We start from the raw sequence: 26,620 nt of genomic DNA, 5'->3' as shown, positions 1-26,620 counted from the left end.
GGTAGCCTGCCAGGCTCCTCTGTTCGTGGGATTCTCTAGGCAATAATACTGGAGTGGGTTGCCATTTTCTTCTCCAGGAGATCTTCCCGACACAGGGATCAAACTCCCATCTCCTGCTTGGCCAGTGGATTCTTTACCACTGTGCCACCTAGGAAGCACATGTCTATTGTAAGGTGTTGCAGAATTCCATGGAATTCTATATGTAAAGTATTGCACATCCAAAAGCCTGGGAAACAGAGATATGTAATCAATCTATAATAAAAATAACATTCTTTGAATTATGCATAGACATATTTGCCTTGCAATATATGCGTAAAATTACTTGGTTCCAAGAAGATGGTTACTACCACTTACCGAATATTGAAGGTATTTGGTGTCGTGCAATTAAAAAAATAAAAGGCAAAGGAAAAAGAGCTGTAATATTTGATGATAATCTCTGTCATGAGTAATTTAAAGTTGAGTGAGATTCCAGACTTTAAATGCATTCAAAAGTATGTCATTCCTCAGTACTTTGAAATAAAGAAACACTATCAAAAATCAGAATTGAAACCCACCCATCCTAATGTGAGCAGAGGTGTTATCTAGGGAAGATGTACGTATAAATTGTGGAGAGTGATGCTTCAAAGAAGGAACCTGAAAGGATTATTTGACCATTTTTTCCTTTTTGGGGGGATCCATATCAATAAAGCTTAATAAGAACTTAGGCAAGAATTACTGCCAACTGTGAATTTAATAGTGCCCCACTGGGAGTTCATTAATATCTCAGTAGGTACACTGAAGCGTTATCTTAATTGTTCATGATACTTCCAAAAATTGCCTTTTACAATTTTTGTGGAAACTGCCCTCTGGAACAAGTGTTAGTACATTTTGGATTGCCTTTCTTTACTATGCAAATTCCCCAGGAACATGGAACCATAAACCCCATTTACCTTTCCAAAAGTAAGAAGTTCCCAGGTGACTGACTTTGTTATAAGCACTGCCCTTACAGCATAAACAAGAAGAAGCTCAAAATGTGTGAAGCAATTTTAGATCTTTGATTTATTTCTATGTAAATGAAATGGTTCTTTCATTTTTATAAATACTTAGGCAGTTACTTTTTTGATGACAATCAAGTCTGTGTCAGAATAGTGGCAGGAAAAATTTGGGTTTTTAAAGTATTTATATTATTGTAATCTGGTCCACATCTGGATTTGGGTTTTTGACAGATGTTGAGACTAAGATGATAAGACTAAGATGTTGAGACTAAGATGACAGATGCAGGATTGTATTTCCAAGCCCATGAGATCCCTTTGCCTTTAGCGTAATTATGAAATAAAACTAAATTTAGAAGGAATCTATCTTGCCAACACTTGGAAAGTGAAAGTGCTTCATAGCAAGGTTGTCTTGCAGAGTTAGCCTGGACTCTGGGTACTGTGGTGTATGTTGCTTGGAGTTGTCCAGTCTTAGCCATAAGGGAGGAAAAAAAAAAAAAAAACAGAATGAACAGTCCCTAAGTGACTCCCTAGGTCTCTTTATCTTTGAACCATGTCTGTGTCAGCATATCCTACCTTCCAGTGATGAAGAAGGGAATCCAAGGGGAAAATGTGCCAGGAAAAAGAAAGAGTAAGAAGAGCGCTTGCTGCTGTGACCGTCTTTGCCCCTGAAAGCCACTGCTTGCAGGCAAGGGCCACTCACAAGTTCTGTGGGTCCCTATGGCCGTACCAACCCTATGCATGAAGGACTCTGTTCCCTCCGGATTATTCCATTCATTACTGGCTTTCTCTTTCATTCAGTAAATGATAAAGTTCATATTCTATACCCAGTGCACTGTATCTAGTAGTGCTAAAATGATGAACAAGGTCTTTACCCTCCGGGGGGCCAGTGCACTCCAGGCAAGATGCAAACAACAGATAATTTTAATAAGTTGTGACACTTGTTACCAAAGAAAACTAGTGCTCTAAAATAACCCATCAGTTGACTCCTGCTTTCTAGGCAAATATGAGAGAGATTAGGAGGGGGCCTTTAGCGCCTCTTAGTGACTGGTGTGTGCCACTGATTGGTTAGAATTTAACTTTGGAAGATTCCTTCAGTTCAGTTCAGTTCAGTTGCTCAGTTGTGTCCAACTCTTTGTGACCACAGGGACTGCAGCATGCCAGGCCTCCCTGTCCTTCACCAACTCCTGGAGCTTGCTCAAACTGATGTCCATCGAGGCAGCGATGCCATCCAACCATCTCATCCTCTGTCGTTCACTTCTCCTCCTTCCTTCAGTCTTTCCCAGAATCAGGGTCTTTTCCAATGAGTCAGTTCTTTGAATCAGGTGGCCAAAGTATTGGAGCTGCAGTTTCAGCATCAGTCCTTCCAATGAATATTCAGGACTGATTTCCTTTAGGATAGACTGGTTGGATCTCCTTGCAGTCCAATCACTTGTGTTGGTGAGATGTAAATATTGATGAATTGAAAGTTTTTTACAGTGTGGAGATATAAGTTATCTACATATCCATTTTAACTATCTTGAAAGTGTTTTTCCCTTAACCTATTTCTCTTAGATTTACAGAAATTCTTGGTGTATGTTAGTCACTCAGTCGTGTCCAACTTTTTGCAACTGCATGGACTGTACCCTGCCAGGCTCCTCTGTCCATGGGGATTCTCCAGGGAAGAATATTGAGTGGGTTGCCAGTCCCTTCTCCATGGGATTTTCCCAACCCAAGGAACAAACCCCAGTCTCCTGCATTGCGGACGGATTCTCTACTGTGTGAACCATGGGGGAAGCCATCATAGAAATCCTTAAATGTGCATAAATATTTCAAAAGTTAAATAGAATGAGTTGGGCCTTTCTTCTCCTCCTTTAAGAATAATATACAAACTGGAGAAATTTTACATGTGATGACTTGAAGGATTATGGGTTTTATTTCTTTTACTGTTTGGTTTTCACTGTTTAAAAAGGGTAAGGAAAGTTGATTTCTACATAGATTTTTGAATGCTAACTTTGAGGCGTGAGATGTTTTTAACCTGATTTGACACTCATCATTATTAAAACCATTTTTTTGATGGACAAATTTTTATTAAAAGTAAAGGATAACAATGAGATGAAAATGTAGTCCTATGATAAAGATGAAAAGTGTTTTTGGTTTTTAAATTAGAGAAAGGAAAGCTCAAAGGGAGATGGGATTATTTTTATATAGCAGAAGTGTGATTATACTAAATTGTCTTCATCAAAAGATTAGTTCTGCATTTCTAAAGGAGACTGGCAACTGGGTAGAGTTTCTACAGCAGAAAAAGAAAGTATATCTTACCAAGTGGAGTGTGTCAGTTAATCACTAAAGATGACTAGTAAGAATTCGGTAAGTTTCAGCTACCAGTTATAAGCACTTCAAACATTCTATAGGCTTGAACATTTGTTTGAAAACAGGTAATTACATATACAGGGTAACAGTTGATGAGTAATAGCATATTTCATAGGTTACATACATTCTTACTGTTCTTCATCTCTTACTGCTGCCAGGAATTTCTTTATACGGCCATATGTTTATCTCAGAAATGAAATATTTTTATTCATTCATTCCTTATTCTAGCATCTTATATGTATAATATACAAATAAGTATAACTGAATATAGGATGTGTGTGTGTGTGATTGTAAAGGAACCCTGTGAGTCTTAAGCCAGTAGGTGTTTCTTATTTGTAATGGAAGGGATAAACCATAGACAGCAACCATTTTCAAAGGGTAGTGAGGAAATAAATCTGCTACACTAGGATTTTCATCACTAAAATTTGGGGTGCAGTTTAGAAAATGCATTTGCTTTGGAGGCATTTCACAGCTGCAATGTTTTATAGCAGCTACATAAATGCAAATTTAAGTAGAGGGTGGATGTATCTTTATTAGCCCTCCTTCAAAGGTAGAAAGGGATTTTTGGCAAGGAAGTCATCTGTGCAACCACACAAAAATTTTGCATTTCCCCAAGTTGAAATTGATGGAATTGTACTGCCATGCTTGGCTTCTTCTCTTTTTATTTCTTGTAAGAAAGGTATTTTTCTTGCTCCTTCCCTTCTTCCCTTTAATTTTGCCCAAAACCTTTATTCGACTGATATTTTTTTCACTTAAAATTTATAATCCCTGAATGAAACATAGGATACTCAATCTATTCGCATATCTGTATACACTTTAATAAGACACCTAAATGAAATGTTTGAACAACAGCCTAAGAGTGACCTGTAATATTATTTTCAGTGGCTCTAGAGTAAGTGCTTTGCATGAAACTTGACTTACAGTCCACTAATGTACTACTCTTTCTTCTTTTATGCTTATTATTAAAAAGTTTTAGCAGTAATTTAGCAAAGTATCATAGTTAAGAGTTCAGAAGTTTGCATTGGATTGTGTTAAGTTTGAATATGGCTCTATCTTACAACTTTGTGACCTGAAGCAAGCTTATATTCTATTTTTAGGGCCCAATTTCCTCTTTCATAAAATGACTTAATAATTGTATGACGTGAAGTGAGTGTTAGTCACTCAGTCGTATTGGACTCTTTGCAACACCATAGACTGTCTCCTCTGTCCTAAAGGATTCTCCAGGCAAGAATACTAGAGTGGGTAGACATTTCCTTCTGCAAGGGATCTTCCTAACCTAACCCAGGGATCAAACCCTGATCTCCTGCATTACAGGCAGATTCTTTACCATCTGAGCCACCAGGAAAGCCCTAGTGCAGTGTAAAAAGTATAATGAAGAATGTTTACTGATGGTTAGATAAGGGGATGTGTATAGAACTTTCAGTGATAACCAACAGAGACCTATTTATAGCACAGGGAGCTATACTCAATATTTTGTGTTAATCTATAAGGGAAAAGAATCTGAAAAGGAATATATTTATGTGTGTATATCCCATGGACTGTAGCCTGCCAAGATCTGTTCATAGATTTCTCCAGGAAAGAATAATGGAATGGGTTGCCATTACCTTCTCCAGGGCATCTTCCTGACCCAGGAATTGAACCATGGTCTCCTGCATTGCAGGCAGATTCTTTACTGTCTGAGCCAACAGGGAAACCCTATATATGCACACATAGGGGTGTGTGTGTGTGTGTGTGTGTGTGTGTGTGTGTGTGTGTGTGTATCTGAACCGCTGTGCTGTAAAGAATCCACCTGCAATGCGGGAGACCTGGATTTGATCCCTGGATTGGGAAGATCCCCTGGAGAAGGGAAAGGCTACCCACTCCAGTATTCTGGCCCAGAGAATTCCATGGATTGTATAGTCCATGGGATTGCAAAGAGTCAGACACAACTGAGTGACGTTCACTTCACACATATGAAACTAACATGATATTGTAAATAAGATATATTTCAACAAAAATAAATGAATAAAACAAAATCCCTCTCTAAACTTTTAGAATACTCTTGCTACATGATGAAGATTTAAATAAATAGTAAATATTATTTCTAAAGCAATAATACTAGGAATATGAAAACATTTTTTAGGACAGTAAGTGAAATGCTTTTGCTAGTGTGTCACAGAGAAAATGGGAAGTCAAGTGTAGAGAATGGGTAAATATATTAAGAAAACACATGATTTTCTCTATTTTGATTGTTGATACCCCATGTATTAAGTGCCCACACTGTTCCAGGAATCACACTAAGCAATGCCCATTTGTTATTCCAAAGCAATCTTATTCTAATTAATAATGTAACCAACTCAATGAAGTGAAATACTCACCCAGTAAACACAAGTGAACAGAAACATCAGGCTTCTACTCCATATATTCTAAATACAAAATCCCATTTTCTTTCCCTTGCCCTTCATTCCCCCTGTAATTGAGAAATTACTCAGATGAAGACCATCAGGAGACTTGGAGTGAAGTCGCTCAGTCGTGTCCGACTCTTTGTGACCCCATAGATTATAGCCTGTCAGGCTCCTCCATCCATGGGATTTTCCAGGCAAGAGTGTTGGAGTGGATTGCCATTTCCTTCTCCAGGGGATCTTCCCGACCCAGGAATCGAATCCGGGTCTCCCACATTGCAGGCAGACGCTTTACCATCTGAGCCACCAGGGAAGCCCGACTTTCTGAAAACTGGCTTTGGATTTTGAGTCAGAAATGGAGAGCCTGCCCCTAGTGGTCATAAGTCAGAACTGCATCAGGGACGGGCTGCATGGGAAATGGTGGGTCATCTATTCCCAGGTGGTTCAGTTCAGCTCAGTTCAGTTCAGTCGCTCAGTCCTGTCTGACTTTTTGAGGCCCCATGGACTGCAGCATGCCAGGTCTCCCTGTCCATCACCAACTCTTGGAGTTTACCCAGACTCATGTCCATTGAGTCGGTGATGCCATCCAATCATCTCATCCTCTGTCGTCCCCTTCTCCTCACACCTTCAATGTTTCCCAGCATCAGGCTCTTTTCCAGTGAGACAGTTCTTCGCATCATGTGGCCAAAGTATTGGAGTTTTCGCTTCAATATCGGTCCTTCCAATGAACACTCAGGACTGATCTCCTGTATGATGGACTGGTTTGACCTCCACGCAGTCCAAGGGACTCTCAAGAGTCTTCTCCAACACCACAGTTCAAAAGCAGCAAATCTTTGGCAGTCAGCTTTCTTTATGGTCCAACTCTAATATCCATATGTGACTACTGGAAAAACCATAGCTTTGACTAGATGGACCTTTGTTGGCAAAGTAATGTCTCTGCTTTTTAATATGCTGTCTAGGTTGGTCATAACTTTCCTTCCAAGGAGTAAGTGTCTTCTAATTTCATGGCTGCAGTCACCATCCCAGGTGGCTCAGCGGTAAAAAATCCACCTGCCAATGCAGGAAACACAGGTTTAATCCCTGAGTAGTGAAGATCCCCTGGAGGAGGAAATGGCACCCCACTCCAGTATTCTTGCCTAGAAAATCCCATGGACAGAGGAGCCTGAAGGGCTACAGTCCATAGGGTCTCAAAGAGTCAGACATGACTTAGTGACTGAGCAGACATGTAATACTGTTAGAACCAGGAGACCTGCTAAGTCGCTTCAGTCGTGTCCAACTCTGTGCGACCCCATAGATGGAAACCCACCAGGCTCCCCCACCCCTGGGATTGTCCAGGCAAGAACACTGGAGTGGGTTGCCATTTCCTTCTCCAATGCATGAAAGTGAAAAGTGAAAGTGAAGTCTCTCAGTCGTGTCGGACTCTTAGCGACCCCCTGGACTGCAGCCCTCCAGGCTCCTCCATCCATGGGATTTTCCAGGCAAGCGTACTGGAGTGGGGTGGCATTGCCTTCTCCAGGGATAAATCCTAGGAGAGTTACAACTAGAGTTTTGTAGAGGTTGGTCATTCTTACAGGTAGGTAATTGTACCTATCATGGTCTACTGCATGCTACTGTTAGGAGAAAGAACTGCAGTGTATTGCATTGTAAAGACAACTAGCCTAGAGATCCTGGAGTTAGACCCTAACCTATGTTCCTCATCTATGGCTGCTTCGGGTCTTTCCCTAGTATACTTGTGATCCCAGGTAAACATTTATTTTTTTCCTAGGCTTCTTTCTATATGCATAATTGGCCTTAACTAAGATCACTATATCAGGACTACTCAGGTATTGCAATCTCACATGATCCTGGGACATAAATAGTTTGCCAGCCGAGAGGAGTATTCTTTTCATTAGACTGCACTCTTGGAACCAGGGTCTTGGTATAGGATGACCCATATAGACACAAGTTCTAGAATTCTTGAGGCATTTGGTTAATCACATGTGAAGATGAGGGTCAGATAATTCTGCAAAGGGAAAAAAGTAGGAACCAGAGGTCACTGTCATTCAATCAAGACAGTCAGCCTCTCTCAGCATCCAGATGGAAGCTAAGAAAATTTGAGAAAGGCCTTCCAAAGTGCATAAGCCACTGAAGTGATGGTGGGGCAGGGAGCCCTCTTGCCTTGGTCTTCAGGTGTTAGTGATCTACTTCATAATGTTCTTATGGAAAATAAATAATGCATGCAGCTTGCTTAGCTATTTCCTCACAGGTGATCAGCACTCAGTCAATGTTAGATAGCTAACTACATCCACAAACATTCTCAAGATGTGTCAAATAATTCAACCTTTATATACCACATAGGCTGTCCTGTCTTTTGTTTGTATTAGTGTATAGTAACTAAAGCATTATTCACAATGTTAGAATGGTTATATATATATTTTCTCCTAACCACCATGATGTAAGTAGTTCCCACTCCATTCCCATTCCTTTCTCCAAGAGGAGAAAAAAAAAGGTCACAACACAAAAATAGATGCATTTGGTTGTATTTAGGTGGTTTACACTTTCATGCAGTGTTTGGCAAACACACATCCGCTTTGGAGCTCAAGACCTGTATTTTAAGTAAATTGTCATAAGTACAAATGAATCTTTCCCATCTTGATGGTGCCCTCACGTAGTGCTTTCTTGTCTTTTCAGATCCCCCAGATTAGTTATGCATCAACGGCACCCGAGTTAAGTGATGACCGGCGCTATGACTTCTTCTCTCGTGTGGTCCCTCCCGATTCCTTTCAAGCCCAGGCCATGGTAGACATCGTAAAAGCCCTGGGTTGGAATTACGTGTCTACTCTTGCATCAGAAGGAAGTTACGGAGAGAAAGGTGTGGAATCCTTCACCCAGATATCCAAAGAGGCAGGTAGGATGAGATCACAGTGATCAAGATGACCCTCTTTAAATGTCTGTGGCTTTAGGCTTCTTTCAATCGTTAGTGAACATGATTGACCATAACCCTATTCCTACCTTCGCATTCCCCATTGCCTGTGAAGGGAATCTACAGAGTCCTCATTTATAGCACGTTGTGATTTGGAAGATAATATTTTCAAAGCTGCGAAACTAAAATCCCTTAAAAGTGGAAGAAGTAGAGAGAAAATAATAGGTACTAAAATTGCTGTCTGACTTCTGTGCAATAGCTGGTAGTGTGGATTATATTATCTCTACAGAAAATAAGCAAATGTGGCTGAATATGCCTCGTCATGTGTCCTTCCTCTTTGCCCCTCTCCAAAATGAAGAGAATTGCTTAAATTATGAAAACCCAACTACAGCCACACAGTGTTTTGAAGGTGAGTGATGGTGAGGGCTCTGAATGACTTGGCCAAAACAAATTAAGTGAATTATCCAGGCAATAGAGTGTACTTACATATCCTTTGAAACTGTAGATTCTTTTGAGACAGTTCTATTAGAAAGCATTTGGAGAAGGTTCTTTTATGTTTGCCTATTAAACTCAAAATGGAAGGTAATGGGTTCAAATGTTTGACAGATTTTGTAAAAATGAGGCATAATCTTCAAACTTAAGAATTGTGACAATGCATATGCTGGGTTCCCCGTATGGAAACGTTGAATCTAGTAAATATAGATTTTTTTTGAAAAATTTCATGCTTCGATATTCCTAAAAAGTTTTTAGGCTAAAGTCTGGTCCTTGGTTTTGGTGGTAAGGATATTATCCAAAGTGTCATTGATCAGAATAGTTAACTAACTGTTAGACCAACAAACAAACAGAGCAATAGAAACAGAGGTTCTTCTCATGAGGCTGGATGCCATAAATCCTGAAGACATGGCTTGGAGCATTTGACTTTCAGTCTGTAGATGTCCTCAGACACATGATACTCCAGCATACGGGTGGTGTGTCTGTACATGGCTGCTGAAAGAAGGAAGCCATGACTGCTCCATGAATCTTGTGCTTCTTACTCAGAGCCCTATCATTATGTCTCGTTTGAAAATGTCACTGGAGGGCTGGGTTATTCTTATGCTCTTCCTTCTGGCTGAAATCCTGTCACTCTTAGCAACTTTGACTGCATGGCTCCTAATGATTTACAGGATTCATCCCTAATGCCATTTCTAGGTTCATACACACATGCATACAGAACCTTCTGGATTCTGTCAGCTTGGTCTTGTGTTTCTAGTGACCTCTCCCACGCTAGTTATCGCCGGGTAGTATAATTTGTTGTTGCTGTCATTTTCTATCCTGCCCCATAGACTCTAAACGAGAATGTGTCTTTCTGAGTCACTGCTGTACGTCCAGCTACGCTGTTTCTAAGGGAAACATTTGTGGAGTGATTCAGTGAGAAACTTTCTGATTAAGAGATAAGTCTTAACTCTGGACTTGTGTCTTCCATGCTGTGATTTATAAGACCCATTAACAGCTGAATTCATGAATCTTTAGAGAACAGCCTAATCACTTTTGATAACTATGCATTTACTTCTTTCTTTGTTTCTTTGACTTCTGCTTAAACGAAAATAATGTTAGAGGCTGACTTAAAGACATGTCTAAAATATGGGCATAATAACCAATAGGTAGAATAAAATGAAGAGAAAATATGGGTAAAATACTAAGATAAAGCTCAGAAATAAAGTTCAGATACCATCTTGTTCTACAGAATTTCCACAGGTGAATCTCAAATTTAATACTGAACTTTGTACTGGACAAAGCAAAGGGTACTACCTACTTTGTTACAAAATGTGCAGTGTTCAAAAGGCCAAAATCATGTTGATTGTTTAGTAAAGGACAGGATCAAGAAAAATGTTGGCCTTTATAAAAGTCTATATTCTATAGACAGGTCAGTGCTGAGTTTCCAATGGTTGTTTATACCTGCTCTCACTTGGTGAAAACTTTACATATACAAAGTCTGCTGTATATGACCCTTCAAAAAGGAAACGACCTTGTAATATGACCTGAACTCCCCAGCTTATAATTTTAGCTAATCATACATTGAAATGACCCAGCTCAAAATAAAATTATTGGCAGCCATTTGGGATAAAACCCTTCCATCTGAAAGCCTTTGAATTTGGTTATGAGGGTAACTAAAAAGCCAGCTGCAGAAATGCCAGGAAACACTGTGAGTGCAGGCAATGTCTTGCAATAAGTTCTTCTTCATTATGATAGTTGACATGCATTTATATTAAATTTCATTTGAACCATACCATATGTACAGTGAATTCATTTGTGTGCTTAACAGACCCCCAGCATTCAACTCCCTCCTCTCTCCCCAAGAAAGGAGGAAATAAGAGGAGGGAAGCTTATAATTGAAGTGGTGTGTGATAAGTCTGCTCATTCAGTATGTGTGTTTCTTAGGAAAAAAACTTGAGATGGGAAGCATGATTCCATCATTTCTTAGGGGGATGTCACTTCAGGCTGCTCATATTTGTGAGCAGTGGTGATTCCAGTGTATAGAGGTAAATATTCATTTTCCACGACTTATAAGAGGACTCCAGCTACCTTCTCTGACATTCAGAGGAACAACAATATATTCTAATTCAGAGTAAAAGAAAAAGGATTATAAAGATTTGCCCTATTGAAATTTCAGGAAAGTGTACATTCTTAGGGAATTTTAGGTAACTTTCAAGGGTAATTTTCAGTGTTTGCTTTCTTTCTGTGCTAGTTCTAGAACTTGATCCTCTAGAGAGACACAAGTCAAGGTGCATGTAAGGAGAGGTAGTGTGGCATGCTACCTCTAATGATAAACTGATGCAAAGGTATCATAAAGACATGGGTTTGGATACTGGTTTCCATCACTTGTATTCTGTGTAATGTTTGACATGTAATTGAATTTTCCAAGTCTCAGATTCCTTTTGTAGAGAATGAGATTAATAAGAATAGGATAAATTGAATCCTGTTTGGGAGATACAACACCCAGTGATTCTTAATTATTAGTGTTCTGCACTAGTTTCTTATAAATCAGTGAAGTTATTGAAGTTATTGCTTGAGTTTGGAAAGAAAATAACTGGAGTGATAATACTTGCCTTTAGTCATAACTCAAAGGTTATGTATGTATGTGTGTGTATAAAATACAGCTGACTTGCTATTCTTACTAACATGCTTTCATTGTATAAGAAGCATACCAAGAAAAGGAAGTGAGCTATTCGGGTTGACCTATTCATGTGGTAGGTATGTGTATTTGTGTGTATGTGAGGGTAAGTGGAGAGAGCAAACATAAGCTCAAGGATAAATTTTCTGTGATCTGCTGAAATGTTCCCAGGAGTTACTTCCATTCTTTAAAACAGTTTGAATATTGTGGTTCTTCTTTATAAATGTCTGTAAAAGTTGCACTCTTTTAAAGTGTTTCAGTTCCAGATTTTAGGCTTAAGTCTTTAAGCAAAGGCTACTTATGAAACTGGATCCTAAAGGATCTTCACCATGCATGTAGGCATAGAACATCGGGTGTGTGCTCCTTTGTTAGACTGATGGAACAATTCAAGACAATGATGTCAGAAAAGAAAGCTGTCCTTCAATAAGGGGCCATCTAATTTGTCTGGGACATGAAGTTTATATACAGCTTCTCTAAGCTGCCAGAGAAGACTCTTGAGAGTCCCTTGCACTGCAAGGATATCCAACCAGTCCATTCTAAAGGAGATTAGCCCTGGGTGTTCTTTGGAAGGAATGATGCTAAAGCTGAAACTCCACTACTTTGGCCACCTCATGTGAAGAGTCGACTCATTGGAAAAGACTCTGATGCTGGGAGGGATTGGCGGTAGGAGGAAAAGGGGATGACAGAGGATGAGATGGCTGGATGGCATCACTGACTCGATGGACATGAGTTTCAGTGAATTCCAGGAGTTGGTGATGGACCGGGAGGCCTGGTGTGCTGCGATTCATGGGGTCGCAAAGAGTCAGACAAGACTGAAGCTGCCAGGGAAGACCTTATTAATTGTCCTCTCATGTATAGTCATGGGATATTTAAATATGCATGGATGCTGCTCCTTGTTGAACTTTCAGAGAGGACTGTAACATGATTTTCTCAGATGATGAGATTTTTGTAAAACAGTTATATTTGCATAAATTGCCCTGTTTATTTGAATGGCTGCACATGCAATATCAACAAAAGCAATTTATTGCTTAATATCACACAGAATGAGAGCCTATTCACTCCCAGTGTGCTTTTGAAATTCAGGTCAGCATAATAAAATAAGTAATATAAATTAGATATAAAGACTTCTTTTCTAAGTGAGGGTCAAAAGCAGTGCTTATGATCATGTAAGGCACTAATATAGTCCAGAGCTTTTGAACCAAATTTGGGTCAAGGATTATGAGAGTAAGGACATCACATATAACTACTCTAGTTTGTCAGAATTTTCAGGGGAATCTCATGACCACTGCTTCATAACGTGACACAAATAGTCATGCTTCTTTACTGCCATGGTGTCAGGAGACATATCAACTTCTGAAAACCAGAAAGAATATTTGATCTATCCTTTGGTATTTCATGCTAATCACTTAATTACTTATTTCAGCTGGTCTTATAATTATTAGGTAAACTCTAGACTTTTTAATTTAGTACTTTCTCTTGACCTAGAATAGTTTTATCTAGAATAGCTAGATGAAGATTTAGCTGCCTATTAGTAACTATTATTCAGCCTTCAGTTTTTTGGGTTTTTTTTTTTAACTTCAGGAACAAGTTGGATTTGTTCATTGAACGGTTTCGTTCTCATTAGAGGATCCTTTGCTCTTCCCTCCCTCACAGATGGAATGCTTTCTTTCATTGGCTGTATTGTTGATCCTCCCCACCTGACTATAACCTCTATGAGGTCAAGGGCTTTGCCTCGGATCCCTATCATCTAGCCTGCTGCTGCTGCTGCTAAGTCGTTTCAGTCGTGTCCAACTCTCTGCAACCCCATAGACAGCAGCCCACCAGGTTCTCCTGTCCCTGGGATTCCCCAGGCAAGAACACTGGAGTGGGTTGCCATTTCCTTCTCCAATTTATGAAAGTGAAAAGTGAGAGTGAAGTCGCTCAGTCGTGTTGGACTCTTAGCGACCCCATGGACTGCAGCCCACCAGGCTCCTCCGTCTATGGATTTTTCAGGCAAGAGTACTGGGGTGGGGTGCCATTGCCTTCTCCATCATCTAGCCTAATTTTTGGCATATAGAAATCATTCAGTAAATATTTGCTAAGGAAAGAGGAAAGGACGAACGGTTGTTTCCATTTGCCTTTATTGAGGGTAAAATGGCATGTAGAAGGAAACCTTATGATATATAATTTTTAGAATATATAAACATTTGATTTGTGAGTCACACAAATTATATATTAGATCTATTTACTTAGATTTGTCACAGTTACCCCCACCCTGAATCTATTCCATTCTTCCCTGTTACCATCCCCACACAAAAGTTACAGCAGTACGATGCAACAGGGCAATAATTCACAATATCCCCATCTATATTTCTATGCTAACTTTCAGGATTTTCCAATTTTGTTTTGCCTCTGTCTATATCATGGTGAATATAGAAAACTCTGAGACATTTTAATATCTGCTTGGAGTGTTTCCTTAATGAACTGTTCAATGATCCCATTTTAAATTGTAGGTGTTGAATAAGGACTTAATTTCAAAACACAAAATCACAAGCACTCTCATGATATCATTTATTTTCAGTTGTGATTAAAATTAAACTAAGTTCCTCAAGAAGAAACTATTATTTTAATTTTTGGACCAGCGGTTAACACAGTACTTCAGATTTTAACCCACACCCAATCTGTTAGCACATCTTATCCCTAACTATCATTACAGTTACTTTAGTTCTGAGCCCCACTTTATTCTTAATGGTTCATAGCTTCAGTTATCCATGCCTCCAGGTCAGCTCTTCCAGTATAGCATCTGTTTAACTAAGATGATCATCTTTTCAAAAAACAAAAACAAAAATTATGTTATCTGTCCCAGGCTTCCCTTACTCCATTCAGTTCGGTTTCTCAGTCATGTTCGACTCTTTGTGACCACATGAATTGCAGCATGCCAGGCCTCCCTGTCCATCACCAACTCCAAGAGTTCACTGAAACTCATGTCCATTGAGTCCATGATGCCATCCAGCCATCTCATCCTCTGTCATCCCCTTTTCCTCCTGCACTCAATCCCTCCCAGCATCAGAGTCTTTCCCAATGAGTCGACTCTTCGCATGAGATGGCCAAAGTATTGAAGTTTCAGCTTTAGCATCAGTCCTTTCAATGAACACCCAGGACTGATCTGCTTTGAGGATGGACTGGTTGGATCTCCTTGGGTCCAAGGGACTCTCAAGAGTCTTTTCCAACACCACAGTTCAAAAGCATCAATTATTCGGCGCTCAGCTTTCTTCACAATCCAACTCTCACATCCACACATGACCACTGGAAAAACCATAGCCTTGACTAGACAGACCTTTGTTGGCAAAGTAATGTCTCTGCTTTTGAATATGCTATCTAGGTTGATCATGACTTTCCTTCCAAGGAGTAAGCATCTTTAAATTTCATGGCTGCAGTTACTATCTGCAGTGATTTTGGAGCCCAAAAGAATAAAGTCTGATACTGCTTCCACTGATTCCCCATTGACTTCCCGTGAAGTGATGGGACAAGATGCCATGTTCTTTGTTTTCAGAATGTTGAGCTTTAAGCCAAAATTTTCACTCTCTTCTTTCACTTTCATCAAGAGGCTCTTTAGCTCCTCTTCACTTTTTGCCATAAGGGTGGTGTCATCTGCATATCTGCTGCTAAGTCACTTCAGTTGTGTCCGACTCTGGGCGACCCCATAAATGGTAGCCCACCAGGCTCCCCTGTCCCTGAGATTCTCTAGGCAAGAACACTGGAGTGGGTTGCCATTTCCTTCTCCAGTGAGATTATTGATATTTCTCCGGGCAGTCTTTATTCCAGCTTGTGCTTCTTCCAGCCCAGCGTTTCTCATGATGTACCTTGAATATAAGTTAAATAATCAGGGTGACAGTATACAGCCTTGACACACTCCTTTTCCTATTTGGAACCAGTCTGTTGTTCCATGTCCAGTTCTAACTGTTGCTTCCTGACCTGCATATAGGTTTCTCAAGAGGCAGGTCAGGTGGTCTGGTATTCCCATCTCTCAGAATTTTCCACAATTTATTGTGATCCACACAGTCAAAAGCTGTGGCATAGTCAATAAAGCAGAAATAGATGTTTTCCTGGAACTCTCTTACTTTTTCAGTGATCCAGCAGAGGTCGGCAATTTGATCTCTGGTTCCTCTGCCTTTTCTAAAACCAGCTTGAACATCAGGAAGTTCACAGTTCACGGTATTGCTAAAGTCTGGCTTGGAGAATTTTGAGCATTACTTTACTAGCATGTGAGATGAGTGCAATTGTATGGTAGTTTGGGCATTCTTTGGCATTGCCTTTCTTTGCGATTGGAATGAAAACTGACCTTTTCCAGTCCTGTGGCCACTGCTGAGTTTTCCAAATTTGCTGGCATATTGAGAGCAACACTTTCACAGCATCATCTTTCAGGATTTGAAACAGCTCAACTGAAATTCCATCACCTCCACTAGCTTTGTTCATAGTGATGCTTTCTAAGGCCCACTTGACTACACATTCCAGGATGTCTGGCTCTAAGTGAGTGATCACACCATCATGATTATCTGGGTCGTGAAGATCTTTTTTGTACAGTTCTTCTGTATATTCTTGCCACCTCTTAATATCTTCTGCTTCTGTTGGGTCCATTCCATTTCTGTCCTTTATCGAGCCCGTCTTTGCATGAAATGTTCGCTTGGTATCTCTAATTTTCTTGAAGAGATCTCTAGTCTTTCCCATTCTGTTGTTTTCCTCTATTGCTTTGCATTGATTGCTGAGGAAGGCTTTCTTATCTCTTCTTGCTATTCTTTGGATCTCTGCATTCAGATGCTTACATCTTTCCTTTGCTCCTTTGCTTTTTGCTTCTCTTCTTTTCACAGCTATTTGTAAGGCCTCCTTGGACAGCCATTTTGATTTTTTACATTTCTTTTCTATGGGGATGGTCTTAATTCCTGTTTCCTATACAGTGCCATGAACCTCAGTCCATAGTTCATCAGGCACTATGTCTATCAGATCTAGTCCCTTAAATCAGATCTAGTCCCTTAAATCTATTTCTCACTTCCAATGTATAATTGTAAGGGCTTTGATTTAGGTCATACCTGAATAGTCTAGTGGTTTTCCCTAAAGAATTCAGAAAAATCATGAGATGGAGCCAAAGCAAAAACAATACCCAGTTGTGGATGTGACTGGTAATAGAAGCAAGGTCCAGTGCTGTAAAGAGCAATATTGCATAGGAACCTGGAATCAAGGCATGAATCAAGGCAAATTGGAAATGGTCAAACAAGAGATGGCAAGAGTGAACATCAACATTCTAGGAATCAGCGAACTAAAATGGACTGGAGTGGGTGAATTTAACTCAGATGACCATTCTATCTACTACTGTGGGCAGGAATCCCTTAGAAGAAATGGAGTAACCATCATGGTCAACAAAAGAGTCCAAAATGCAATACTTGGATGCAATCTCAAAAATGACAGAATGATCTCTGTTCATCTCCAAGGCAAACCATTCAATATTACAGTAATCCAAGCCTGTGCCCCAACCAGTAATGCTGAAGAAACTGAAGTTGAATTGTTTTATGAAGACCTACAAGACCTTTTAGAACTAACACTCCAAAAAGATGTCCTTTTCATTATAGGGGACTGGATGCAAAAGTAGGAAGTCAAGAAACACCTGGAGTAACAAGCAAATTTGGCCTTGGAGTATGGAATGAAGCTGGGCAAGGCTAATAGAGTTTTGCCAAGAGAACGCACTGGTGATAGCAAACACCCTCTTCCAACAACACAAGAGAAGACTCTACAAATGGACATCACCAGATGGTCAACACCGAAATCAGATTGATTATATTCTCTGCAGCCAAAGGTGGAGAAGCTCTATACAGTCAACAAAAACCAGACTGGGTGCTGACTGTGGCTCTGATCATGAACTCCTTATTGCCAAATTCAGACCCTTACTCCATAGCATTAAGCAAAAGATGGCTAGCCTGGAGTATGTGTTAATCTGACCTGGTACCTGATGTAGTCACTAGTCTTACTCCATACTATGCCTGTCATCTTTGATTCCTACTTCAAGCCCCCATATATACATTTCTTGTCCTACCTCAGTTAGCCTTCTTTGGGTATTATTCTGTGCCTTTGCTAATCCTTTCCTTTCTTTCCAACTATGAGCTAACTCTTTTCCCAAAACATAACACCTTGAAAAAAGTTGCCCCTGACTTAGCCTCCCTTCATGGTCCTGTTTTGGATCACAATGTGTACATGTGTCTTTTTTTTAATAGCACAGCACTGTAAAGTCCCTCTGCATGAATAAAGTCACGGAATCGACCAATTGCCAAGTCATGGTGAGACAATGAGGGTGCATATCATGGTAGAGCCAAAAGGCCAGCAATTCATGTTCCAGCCTTTGTTGAAGTTAGGACACAGCCATGTCACCCAGTTTAGCGAATCAGACATCCTCAGGCATACTCCCCATAGGCAGATCAAGAGCTAGAGACACAAAGGAGGGACAGTGGAATTCCATTTTATTGACAGCAGTAGCAGTACTATCCAGGATCCAGGGGCAGATGTGGTATCTAGCATGAAATGGCAGTGGTAGCATGTCTCAGTCTCCTACTTCCCATTTCCAAGAGTAGCAGCAGCAGGGCCCAAGCGAACTTGGCCCTGTGGTACATTATTATTATTATTATTTTTACTTTTGATTCTAACAGCCTAGTCATCCTTTGTCTCATCTTTTGACTTTGGTTCCTTGGTCTCCCCAGTGATTCTGGAGATTATCTAGAATAATTTCAATATTTTACTGCTTAATCTAGAAAGACTCTGCTTATGTTATTTGGCTTCCATCTTCATAAATGAGTGTTGCTTCTAAGAGTTCTGTAACACTTTGTGCATAACTATCATGATATTTGTTGCATGTCATTTAATCATGTCAATATAATCTATCTAATCCTCTCCCATTTGAATGTGAGTTTATTTTTATTTTTTCTTAGCATGAAGATTTGACTTTTATACATCACAAAATGATTTTCATGATAAGTTTAGTGAGCATCCATCATCTCATATGGATTCAGAATTGAAGACATAGAAAAACATTAATTGTGATGAGAACTCTTAGAATTTAATCTCTTCTCAAGTCTCATATATAATATATACCAGTGTTAATTGTGTTTCTCAGGTTGTATATTACAGCTCTGATACTTATTTGTCTTATAACTGAAAGTTTGTACTGTTTGACTACCTTCATCCAGTTCCCCCTCCTTTTGTCCCTTATGTCTGGTAACTGGAAGTTTGATCTGTTTTTCTATGAGTTTGTTTGTGAAGTGTAGTTGACCTACAACACTGTGTTAGTTCCTATGAAATGATGTCTTGATTCAATATTTCTGTACATTTCAAAATGATCATCATGACAAGTCTAGCAACATACAGCATGTCACCATACAAAGATATTACAGATTATTGACTGTCTTCCCCACCCTGTACATTGCATATCTGTGACTCATTTATTTTAGAACGTAAGTTTACTGAAGGTAGGAATTATGTTGTGTTTGACTTTTGGTACTCTGTATCTAGGATAATGTCCAACAGAGATTAGGCTCAGTATATGTACACTAAATTTAAAAACACTCTATAACAGTATAAGAGTATACTATTATAGGAGTGTAAGAGTATAGTAAAATAGTATAATAGTATATAATAGTATAACTCCAAGGTTGTAGTTGGAAATGTCTTCCAATTTTAGCTTTCAAAATTATCATTAATATGCTATAATAAACTTATGAGAAGATAAAAATGGGATAAAGCATCTGGTGGTATGTCTTATACAGTGAATGCCTGAATACTTTCTTTGGGTAATGTACGCTATGAGTAAATAGGAGTTAGCAGATAATACTGCCCTAAGGCTGCCCTAAATGGGGTAGTGAGTGACATTTTAGGAAGAGGTTGTCATGTAAAAAAACCCCAAGAGAAGATTGTTTAATAGCATTTAACATTTTAGATGTTTCAAATGAAACAGAATCGCTTTGAAAGAACTTTGACTCAGATTTCTAAATGGAGAGTGCTCTTTCACTCAGCATAAAAAGTACTGCAGAAAATGCTTGGGCTCTGGGGTTAAGAACTTGTGCTTTCAACCCTAACGGTTTTGGTAACTGAAACTAAGAGCCAGCATCTTGCTGCTTTGGTTTGCAAAGTCATCACCTATTTATTGTGAAAAGTAGCCTCTCTTGGTTCAGAGAATTCTAATCCACCTTGATTGAAAAAGAAAGGTTCCCTCTGGGCAATAGACCATCATTGCTGATGTGGGAGTAATGTGGATGATAACAATATTTTCACTGCATGTGGAAATACAGTGAAAAAGTGTATCTCAGCAAGTCCTCCTCATCTCTTCTACCTACCTTCATTGCAGCTGAGCAACATGGAGGAAAATGAAAAGATATGAATACAGAATGAACCCCTCCTTTATTCATTGACATAAGTACGCTTATCATATGTTTCATGTGCTGAGGAGAAAAGGGACATAGGCTTCTGGTATCAAAGTTAAAGATGTAGTGAAGAGGCACATAGGTCATCATTTAATATAGGAATGGAGACTCAAATATAGACAATTTTTTGAATAATAGAATTTTTTTGTCATTTGAGTAGAGGGAAGGAGAATCGTGCTTCTGTAATAATTATCATCATACCACTGGACTTCAGAGGCAGAACATCTGACTTATTGTCCCTGTTCAGTGACACTGCATTTAGCATTCACGTGAACTTTTCTTTTCCCAGTCTTTACAAAAATGCTCATTGCACGAGACTCCCAGTTTTGAATCCCATAGGTTTTGATAAATGTCAGCAAGAGAGAGAAAATATTGGAAGAATATTAGTTAGCTTATAGAATTGGAGGAAACTATATAAAACCCAAGGGCTTATGGGGCATACCAGTGTTTTGCTTGTGGGAAAGTAGGACATTTTGATTTTGAGTCCCACTAAGACTATATGGCAACCCACTCCAGATAATTCCATGGACAGAGGAGCTGGGCAAGCTAGAGTCCATGGGGTCACAGAGAGTCAGACACAGCTGAGCAACTAACAAACATACAATACTATACACAGCAAGGAAAAGTTATTTCCATTGTCATTTCAGTGCTCTAACTGAAACTTGGGGTGGTTGGAGTGTAAACAATGCTGTCTTTTTGGTTGCCTTTCCCAGAGTGTTCCTCTACATCGGAATAGGCAAGTACACACACCCATGTAGAAAAATAACAATGCTTATCAAAACAGAGGCAAGGAGGGGGATTCTGGAATTAGTCAAATGGATAAATGTCAGTTCATTCGCTCAGTCATGTCCAACTCTTTGCGACCTCATGAACCGCAGCACGCCAGGCCTCCCTGTTCATCACGAACTTTTGGAGTCCACCCAAACCCATGTCCATTGAGTTGGTGGTGCCATCCAACCACCTCATCTGTCGTCCCATTCTCCTCCCGCCCTCAATCCCTCCCAGTATCAGGGTCTTTTCAAATGAGTCCAGCTCTTTGCATCAGATGGCCAAATTATTGGAGTTTCAGCTTCAACATCAGTCCTTCCAATGAACAGCCAGGACTGATCTCCTTTAGGATGGACAGGTTGGATTTCCTTGCAGTCCAAGGGACTCTCAAGAGTCTTCTCCAATACCACAGTTCAAAAGCATCAATTCTTCATCACTCAGCTTTGTCTGTAGTCCAACTCTCACATCCATACATGACCACTGGATAAACCATAGCCTTGACTAGACAGACCTTTGTTGGCAAAGTAATGTCTCTGCTTTTGAATATGCTATCTAGGTTGGTCATAACTTTTCTTCCAAGGAGTAAGTGTCTTTTAATTTCATGGCTGCAATCATCATCTGCAGTGATTTTGCAGCCCAGAAAAATAAAGTCAGCTACTGTTTCCACTGTATCCCCATCTGTTTGCCTTGAACTGATGGGACCAGATGCCATGATTTTAGTTTTCTGAATGTTGAGCTTTAAGTCAACTTTTTCACTCTCCTCTTTCACTTTCATCAGGAGGATTTTTAGTTCTTCACTTTCTGCCATAAGGGTGGTATCATCTGCATATCTGAGGGTATTGATAGTTCTCTCAGCAATCTTGATTCCAGCTTGTGCTTCCTCCAGCCCGGCATTTCTCATGATGTACTCTGCATAGAAGTTAAATAAGCAGGGTGACAATATACAGCCTTGATGTACTCCTTTTCCATTTGGAACCAATCTGTTGTTCCATGTCCAGTTCTAACTGTTGCTTCCTGACCTGCATATAGGTTTCTCAAGAGGCAGGTCATGTGGTCTGGTATTCCCATCTCTTTCAGAATTTTCCACAGTTTATTGTGATCCACCCAGTCAAAGGCTTTGGCATAGTCAATAAAGCAGAAGTAGATGTTTTTCTGGAACTCTCTTGCTTTTTCAGTGATTCAGCAGATCAAATGGATAGTTCTGAATAATAGATGAATACTCCAGCCCAAGAAATATTAAATTGATGAATGGTTCCTTGAAATATACCTACTTACTGGAGTTCAGTCTTTCCTAAATTATTTTGTGGTTTGAACAACTTGATGCCTGTAAATATAGCTTCTTTGGGACCTGCACGGAGGGATCTGTTTACCTTTTTATTTGGCAAATAGACCCCTGCTATTAAATCTTTCAGGAGATTATAGGAAATTCTACAAAGCCCCATATCAGTTGCATTACTGCTCCCCAGGCAAACTGAAGACAGCTAGATGATCAATATCTCAGCAGTAATAGTAGCCATTCTAAAGAGGTACTACACTGACTGACTGAGGTCCTGGACCACATATAGCTCCAAATTTGCTTATTCCCAGTTCTTCACATTTCTTGTTACCCGTAAATAGCAAGCACTTAAAACATATTGCCAATGGTCATTAGATGATATTATTCCATTGAATGTATTAATAGGTTAGAGTCAGCATGAATTATCAAGCAGGCTCTTTCTAGGTTGGTATTACTGGGATGTCATCACAGTGTACAAGCCATAGTACTAGGCTGATCCTTTGAAAGACTAGCACACAGATTAAAACATAGAATTTCCATAAAGGGGTGAATATTAAAAGTGAAGTCATCATAATAATGATAAAAGTCTCAAGAAAAATTCAAGGTATTTATTAAAAGGACTTAAAAATAAATGATATCTACTAAACATGTCAACATGTAAAAAAAATTTAATTTTCCTAGAGTGTTGGTGATCTTTTGGATTTAAATATGAAAGTTTCAAAAATCAGCATCACAGCGACATACTGGTATATTTTTTAATGAAGATAATTCCCTTGGTCTTACTTCTGTTGAGGTTGTCAGAATTAGAACTATAGAACTTTTGGTGTATGGTGACTAATTATATAGAAATATGTTATTACCAATGTCTTAATCCTAGAGGCTACAGAAATCATAGATTCCTCTGGGCTAACTTTTTTTTTTTTGGCAGAAAGTACTTAATACCTAGCTCTATAAAAGGATCACACGTGCTTTTTTCTAAAAACCTGATATATGGTGTTGCACTTAGTACAAATTCTACTGCACACTTTTGATTAACTGATGTAAATTGCATTGTCAGTCTGTTCTTATGGGTGCTTTGTTCAACAGTTACTGGTAATTAAAACGGAAGTGGAAATTAGAATGGCTTACAGTAGAGTCACAGATGGCATCCTGCTTTAGGGGTTACATCATTTATCTCTTGGGATCCCACTCTATTTTCCCCCAGCTTTCTTGAAATATAATTGACATTTAATGCTGTTCAAGTTTAAGGTGGACAACCTGATGATTCGACACTTAATATTTCAAAATGATTGCCACAGCAGGGCTAGTCAACATCTGTGACCTCACACAACGACCATTTCTTTTTGTGGTGAAAACATCAAATCTTACTCTCTCAGCAGCTTTCAAGGGTGTAATAAAGTATTATTGACTATAATCATCTTGCTGTACTTTAGATTCCTAAAATTTGTTTATATAATAACCAAAAATTTGTACCATTTGACAGACATCTCCTGATTACCTTTTCCCTGTCCCTTGGAAACTACCATTCTACTTTCTATTTCTTTGGGTTCAGCCTTTTAAGCTTCCACATACAAGTGATATCATATAGTAATCGTATTTCTCTTATTTCATTTATCATAATGCTTCCAAATTCTATCAACAGTTGTTGCAAATGTCAGGATTTCCTTCTTTCTCATGATGGAGCAGTAGTCCATTGTTTGTATGTATTTGATTATACCACATTTTCTTTATTCATTCATCCCTATATGGACATTTAGGTTGCTGCTTTATCTTAGCTCTTGTGAGTAATGCTCAGTAAACATGAGAGTGCAGATATCTCTTTGAGATCCTGATTTTATTTGCTTTGAACATATTCCCAGATATTTAATTGCTAGATCATGTAGTAGTTCTATTTTTAACTTCTTGGGGAGCATTCATACTATTTCCCATAGTGGTTGTACCAATTATATTCCCAAAAGCAGTGCACAGGAGTTCCTTTTTTCACCACATTCCTGTCAACACTTGTTATTGCTTACTCTTTTCGATAATAGCTATTCTAACAGATGTGAGATGCTATCTCATTTTGGTTTTAATTTTCATTTCCCTGATGATTAGTGATGTTGAACATAATTTCATGTACCTGGTAGCCATTTGTTTACCTTTTTTGGAAAAATGCAAATTCAGGTCTTCTATCCTGAAAAGATATAAGCATCTGTATGCAGAGTTCCAAAGAATAGCAAGAAGAGATAAGAAAGCCTTCTGCAGTGATCAATGCAAAGAAATAGAGGGAAACAACAGAATGGGAAAGACTAGAGATCTCTTCAAGAAAATTAGAGATACCAAGGGAACATTTCATGCAAAGACAGGCTTGATAAAGGACAGAAACGGTATGGACCTAACAGAAGCAGAAGAGATTAAGAAGAGGTGGCAAGAATACACGGAAGAACTGTACAAAAAAGATCTTCACGACCCAGATAATCATGAGGATGTGATCACTCATCTAGAGCCAGACATCCTGAAATGTGAAGTCAAGTGGGCCTTAGAAAGCATCACTATGAACAAAGCTAGTGGAGGTGATGGAATTCCAGTTGAGCTATTTCAAATCCTGAAAGATGATGCTGTGAAAGTGTTGCACTCAATATGCCAGCAAATTTGGAAAACTCAGCAGTGGCCACAGGACTGGAAAAGGTCAGTTTTCATTCCAATTCCAAAAAAAGGCAATGCCAAAGAATGCTCAAACTACCGCACAATTGCACTCATCTCACATGCTAGTAAAGTAATGCTCAAAATTCTCCAAGCCAGGCTTCAGCAATATGTGAACCGTGAACTCCCTGATGTTCAAGCTGGTTTTAGAAAAGGCAGAGGAACCAGAGATCAATTTGCCAACATCCACTGGATCATGGAAAAAGCAAGAGTTCCACAAAAACATCTATTTCTGCTTTATTGACTATGCCAAAGTCTTTGACTGTGTGGATCACAATAAACTGTGGAAAATTCAGAAACAGATGGGAATACCAGACCACCTGACCTGCCTCTTGAGAAACCTGTATGCAGGTCAGGAAGCAACAGTTAGAACTGGACATGGAACAACAGACTGGTTCCAAATAGGAAAAGGAGTACGTCAAGGCTGTATATTGTCACCCTGCTTATTTAACTTATATGCAGAGTACATCATGAGAAATGCTGTACTGGAAGAAACACAAGCTGCAATCAAGATTGCCGGGAGAAATATCAATACCCTCAGATATGCAGATGACACCACCCTTGTGGCAGAAAGTGAAGAGGAACTAAAGAGCCTCTTGATGAAAGTGAAAGAGGAGAGTGAAAAAGTTGGCTTAAAGGTCAACATTCAGAAAACGAAGATCATGGCATCCGGTCCCATCACTTCATGGGAAATAGATGGGGAAACAGTGGAAACAGTGTCAGACTTTATTTTTTGGGGGTCCAAAATCACTGCAGCCATGAAATTAAAAGACGCTTACTCCTTGGAAGAAAAGTTATGACCAACCTAGATAGCATATTCAAAGCAGAGACATTACTTTGCCAACTAAGGTCCATCTAGTCAAGGCTATGGTTTTTCCAGGAGTCATGTATGGATGTGAGAGTTGGACTGTGAAGAAGGCTGAGTGCCAAAGAATTGATGCTTTTGAACTGTGGTGTTGGAGAAGACTCTTGAGAGTCCCTTGGGCTGCAAGGAGATCCAACCAGTCCATTCTGAAGGAGATCAACCCTGGGATTTCTTTGGGAGGAATGATGCTGAAGCTGAAACTCCAGTACTTTGGCCACCTCATGGGAAGAGTTGACTCATTGGAAAAGACTTTGATGCTGGGAGGGATTGGGGGCAGGAGGAGAAGGGGATGACCGAGGATGAGATGGCTGGATGGCATCACTGACTCGATGGACGTGAGTCTGAGTGAACTCCGGCAGTTGGTGATGGACAGGGAGGCCTGGCGTGTTGCAGTTCATGGGGCCGCAAAGAGTCCGACACGACTGAGCAACTGAACTGAACTGAACTGATCCATATTTTAATCAGACTGTTTTTCTTTTTTCTTGGTTTGTATGTTTGTTATTGAGTCACATGACTTTCATATATATATATTTTGGATTTTAACCCTGATAATGACTTCAACTTTGCCATTTCATTTTGTTGATTTTGCCTTTTGAATAGATAATTTAACATATTCACATTAATAGCAATTATTGATAGGTAAAGACTATGAATTTCATTTTATTGAGTGTTTGCTGGATGTTTTATGGTTCCCTCTTTCCTTTTTCCCTCGCTACCTTCCTGATTTGCTGGTTTTCCATACTAGCTTTGATTTTTTAGTTTATCTTTTATCTGTCTACAGTAGGTTTTTGTTTTGTAGCTACCATGAGGTTTATATAAAGCATCTTATAAATA

General features: G+C 39.4%; 1 protein-coding gene across 2 annotated transcripts in view; it reads left to right on the top strand.

Annotated features, from left to right (window-relative positions):
• Window positions 1–26,620, top strand: part of GRM7 (glutamate metabotropic receptor 7) — a 931,612-nt gene that overhangs the window by 276,093 nt on the left and 628,899 nt on the right. For both annotated transcript variants that reach the window (XM_005695650.3, XM_005695649.3), the window contains exon 2: window positions 8,375–8,591. In XM_005695650.3, the coding sequence (XP_005695707.1) occupies window positions 8,375–8,591 (217 nt within the window). The remainder of the gene's footprint in view (window positions 1–8,374; window positions 8,592–26,620) is intronic.

This window comes from Capra hircus, chromosome 22 (assembly GCF_001704415.2).
Source record: "Capra hircus breed San Clemente chromosome 22, ASM170441v1, whole genome shotgun sequence".
NCBI lineage: Eukaryota > Metazoa > Chordata > Mammalia > Artiodactyla > Bovidae > Capra > Capra hircus.
This window is presented reverse-complemented; position numbering and strand designations above follow the sequence as displayed.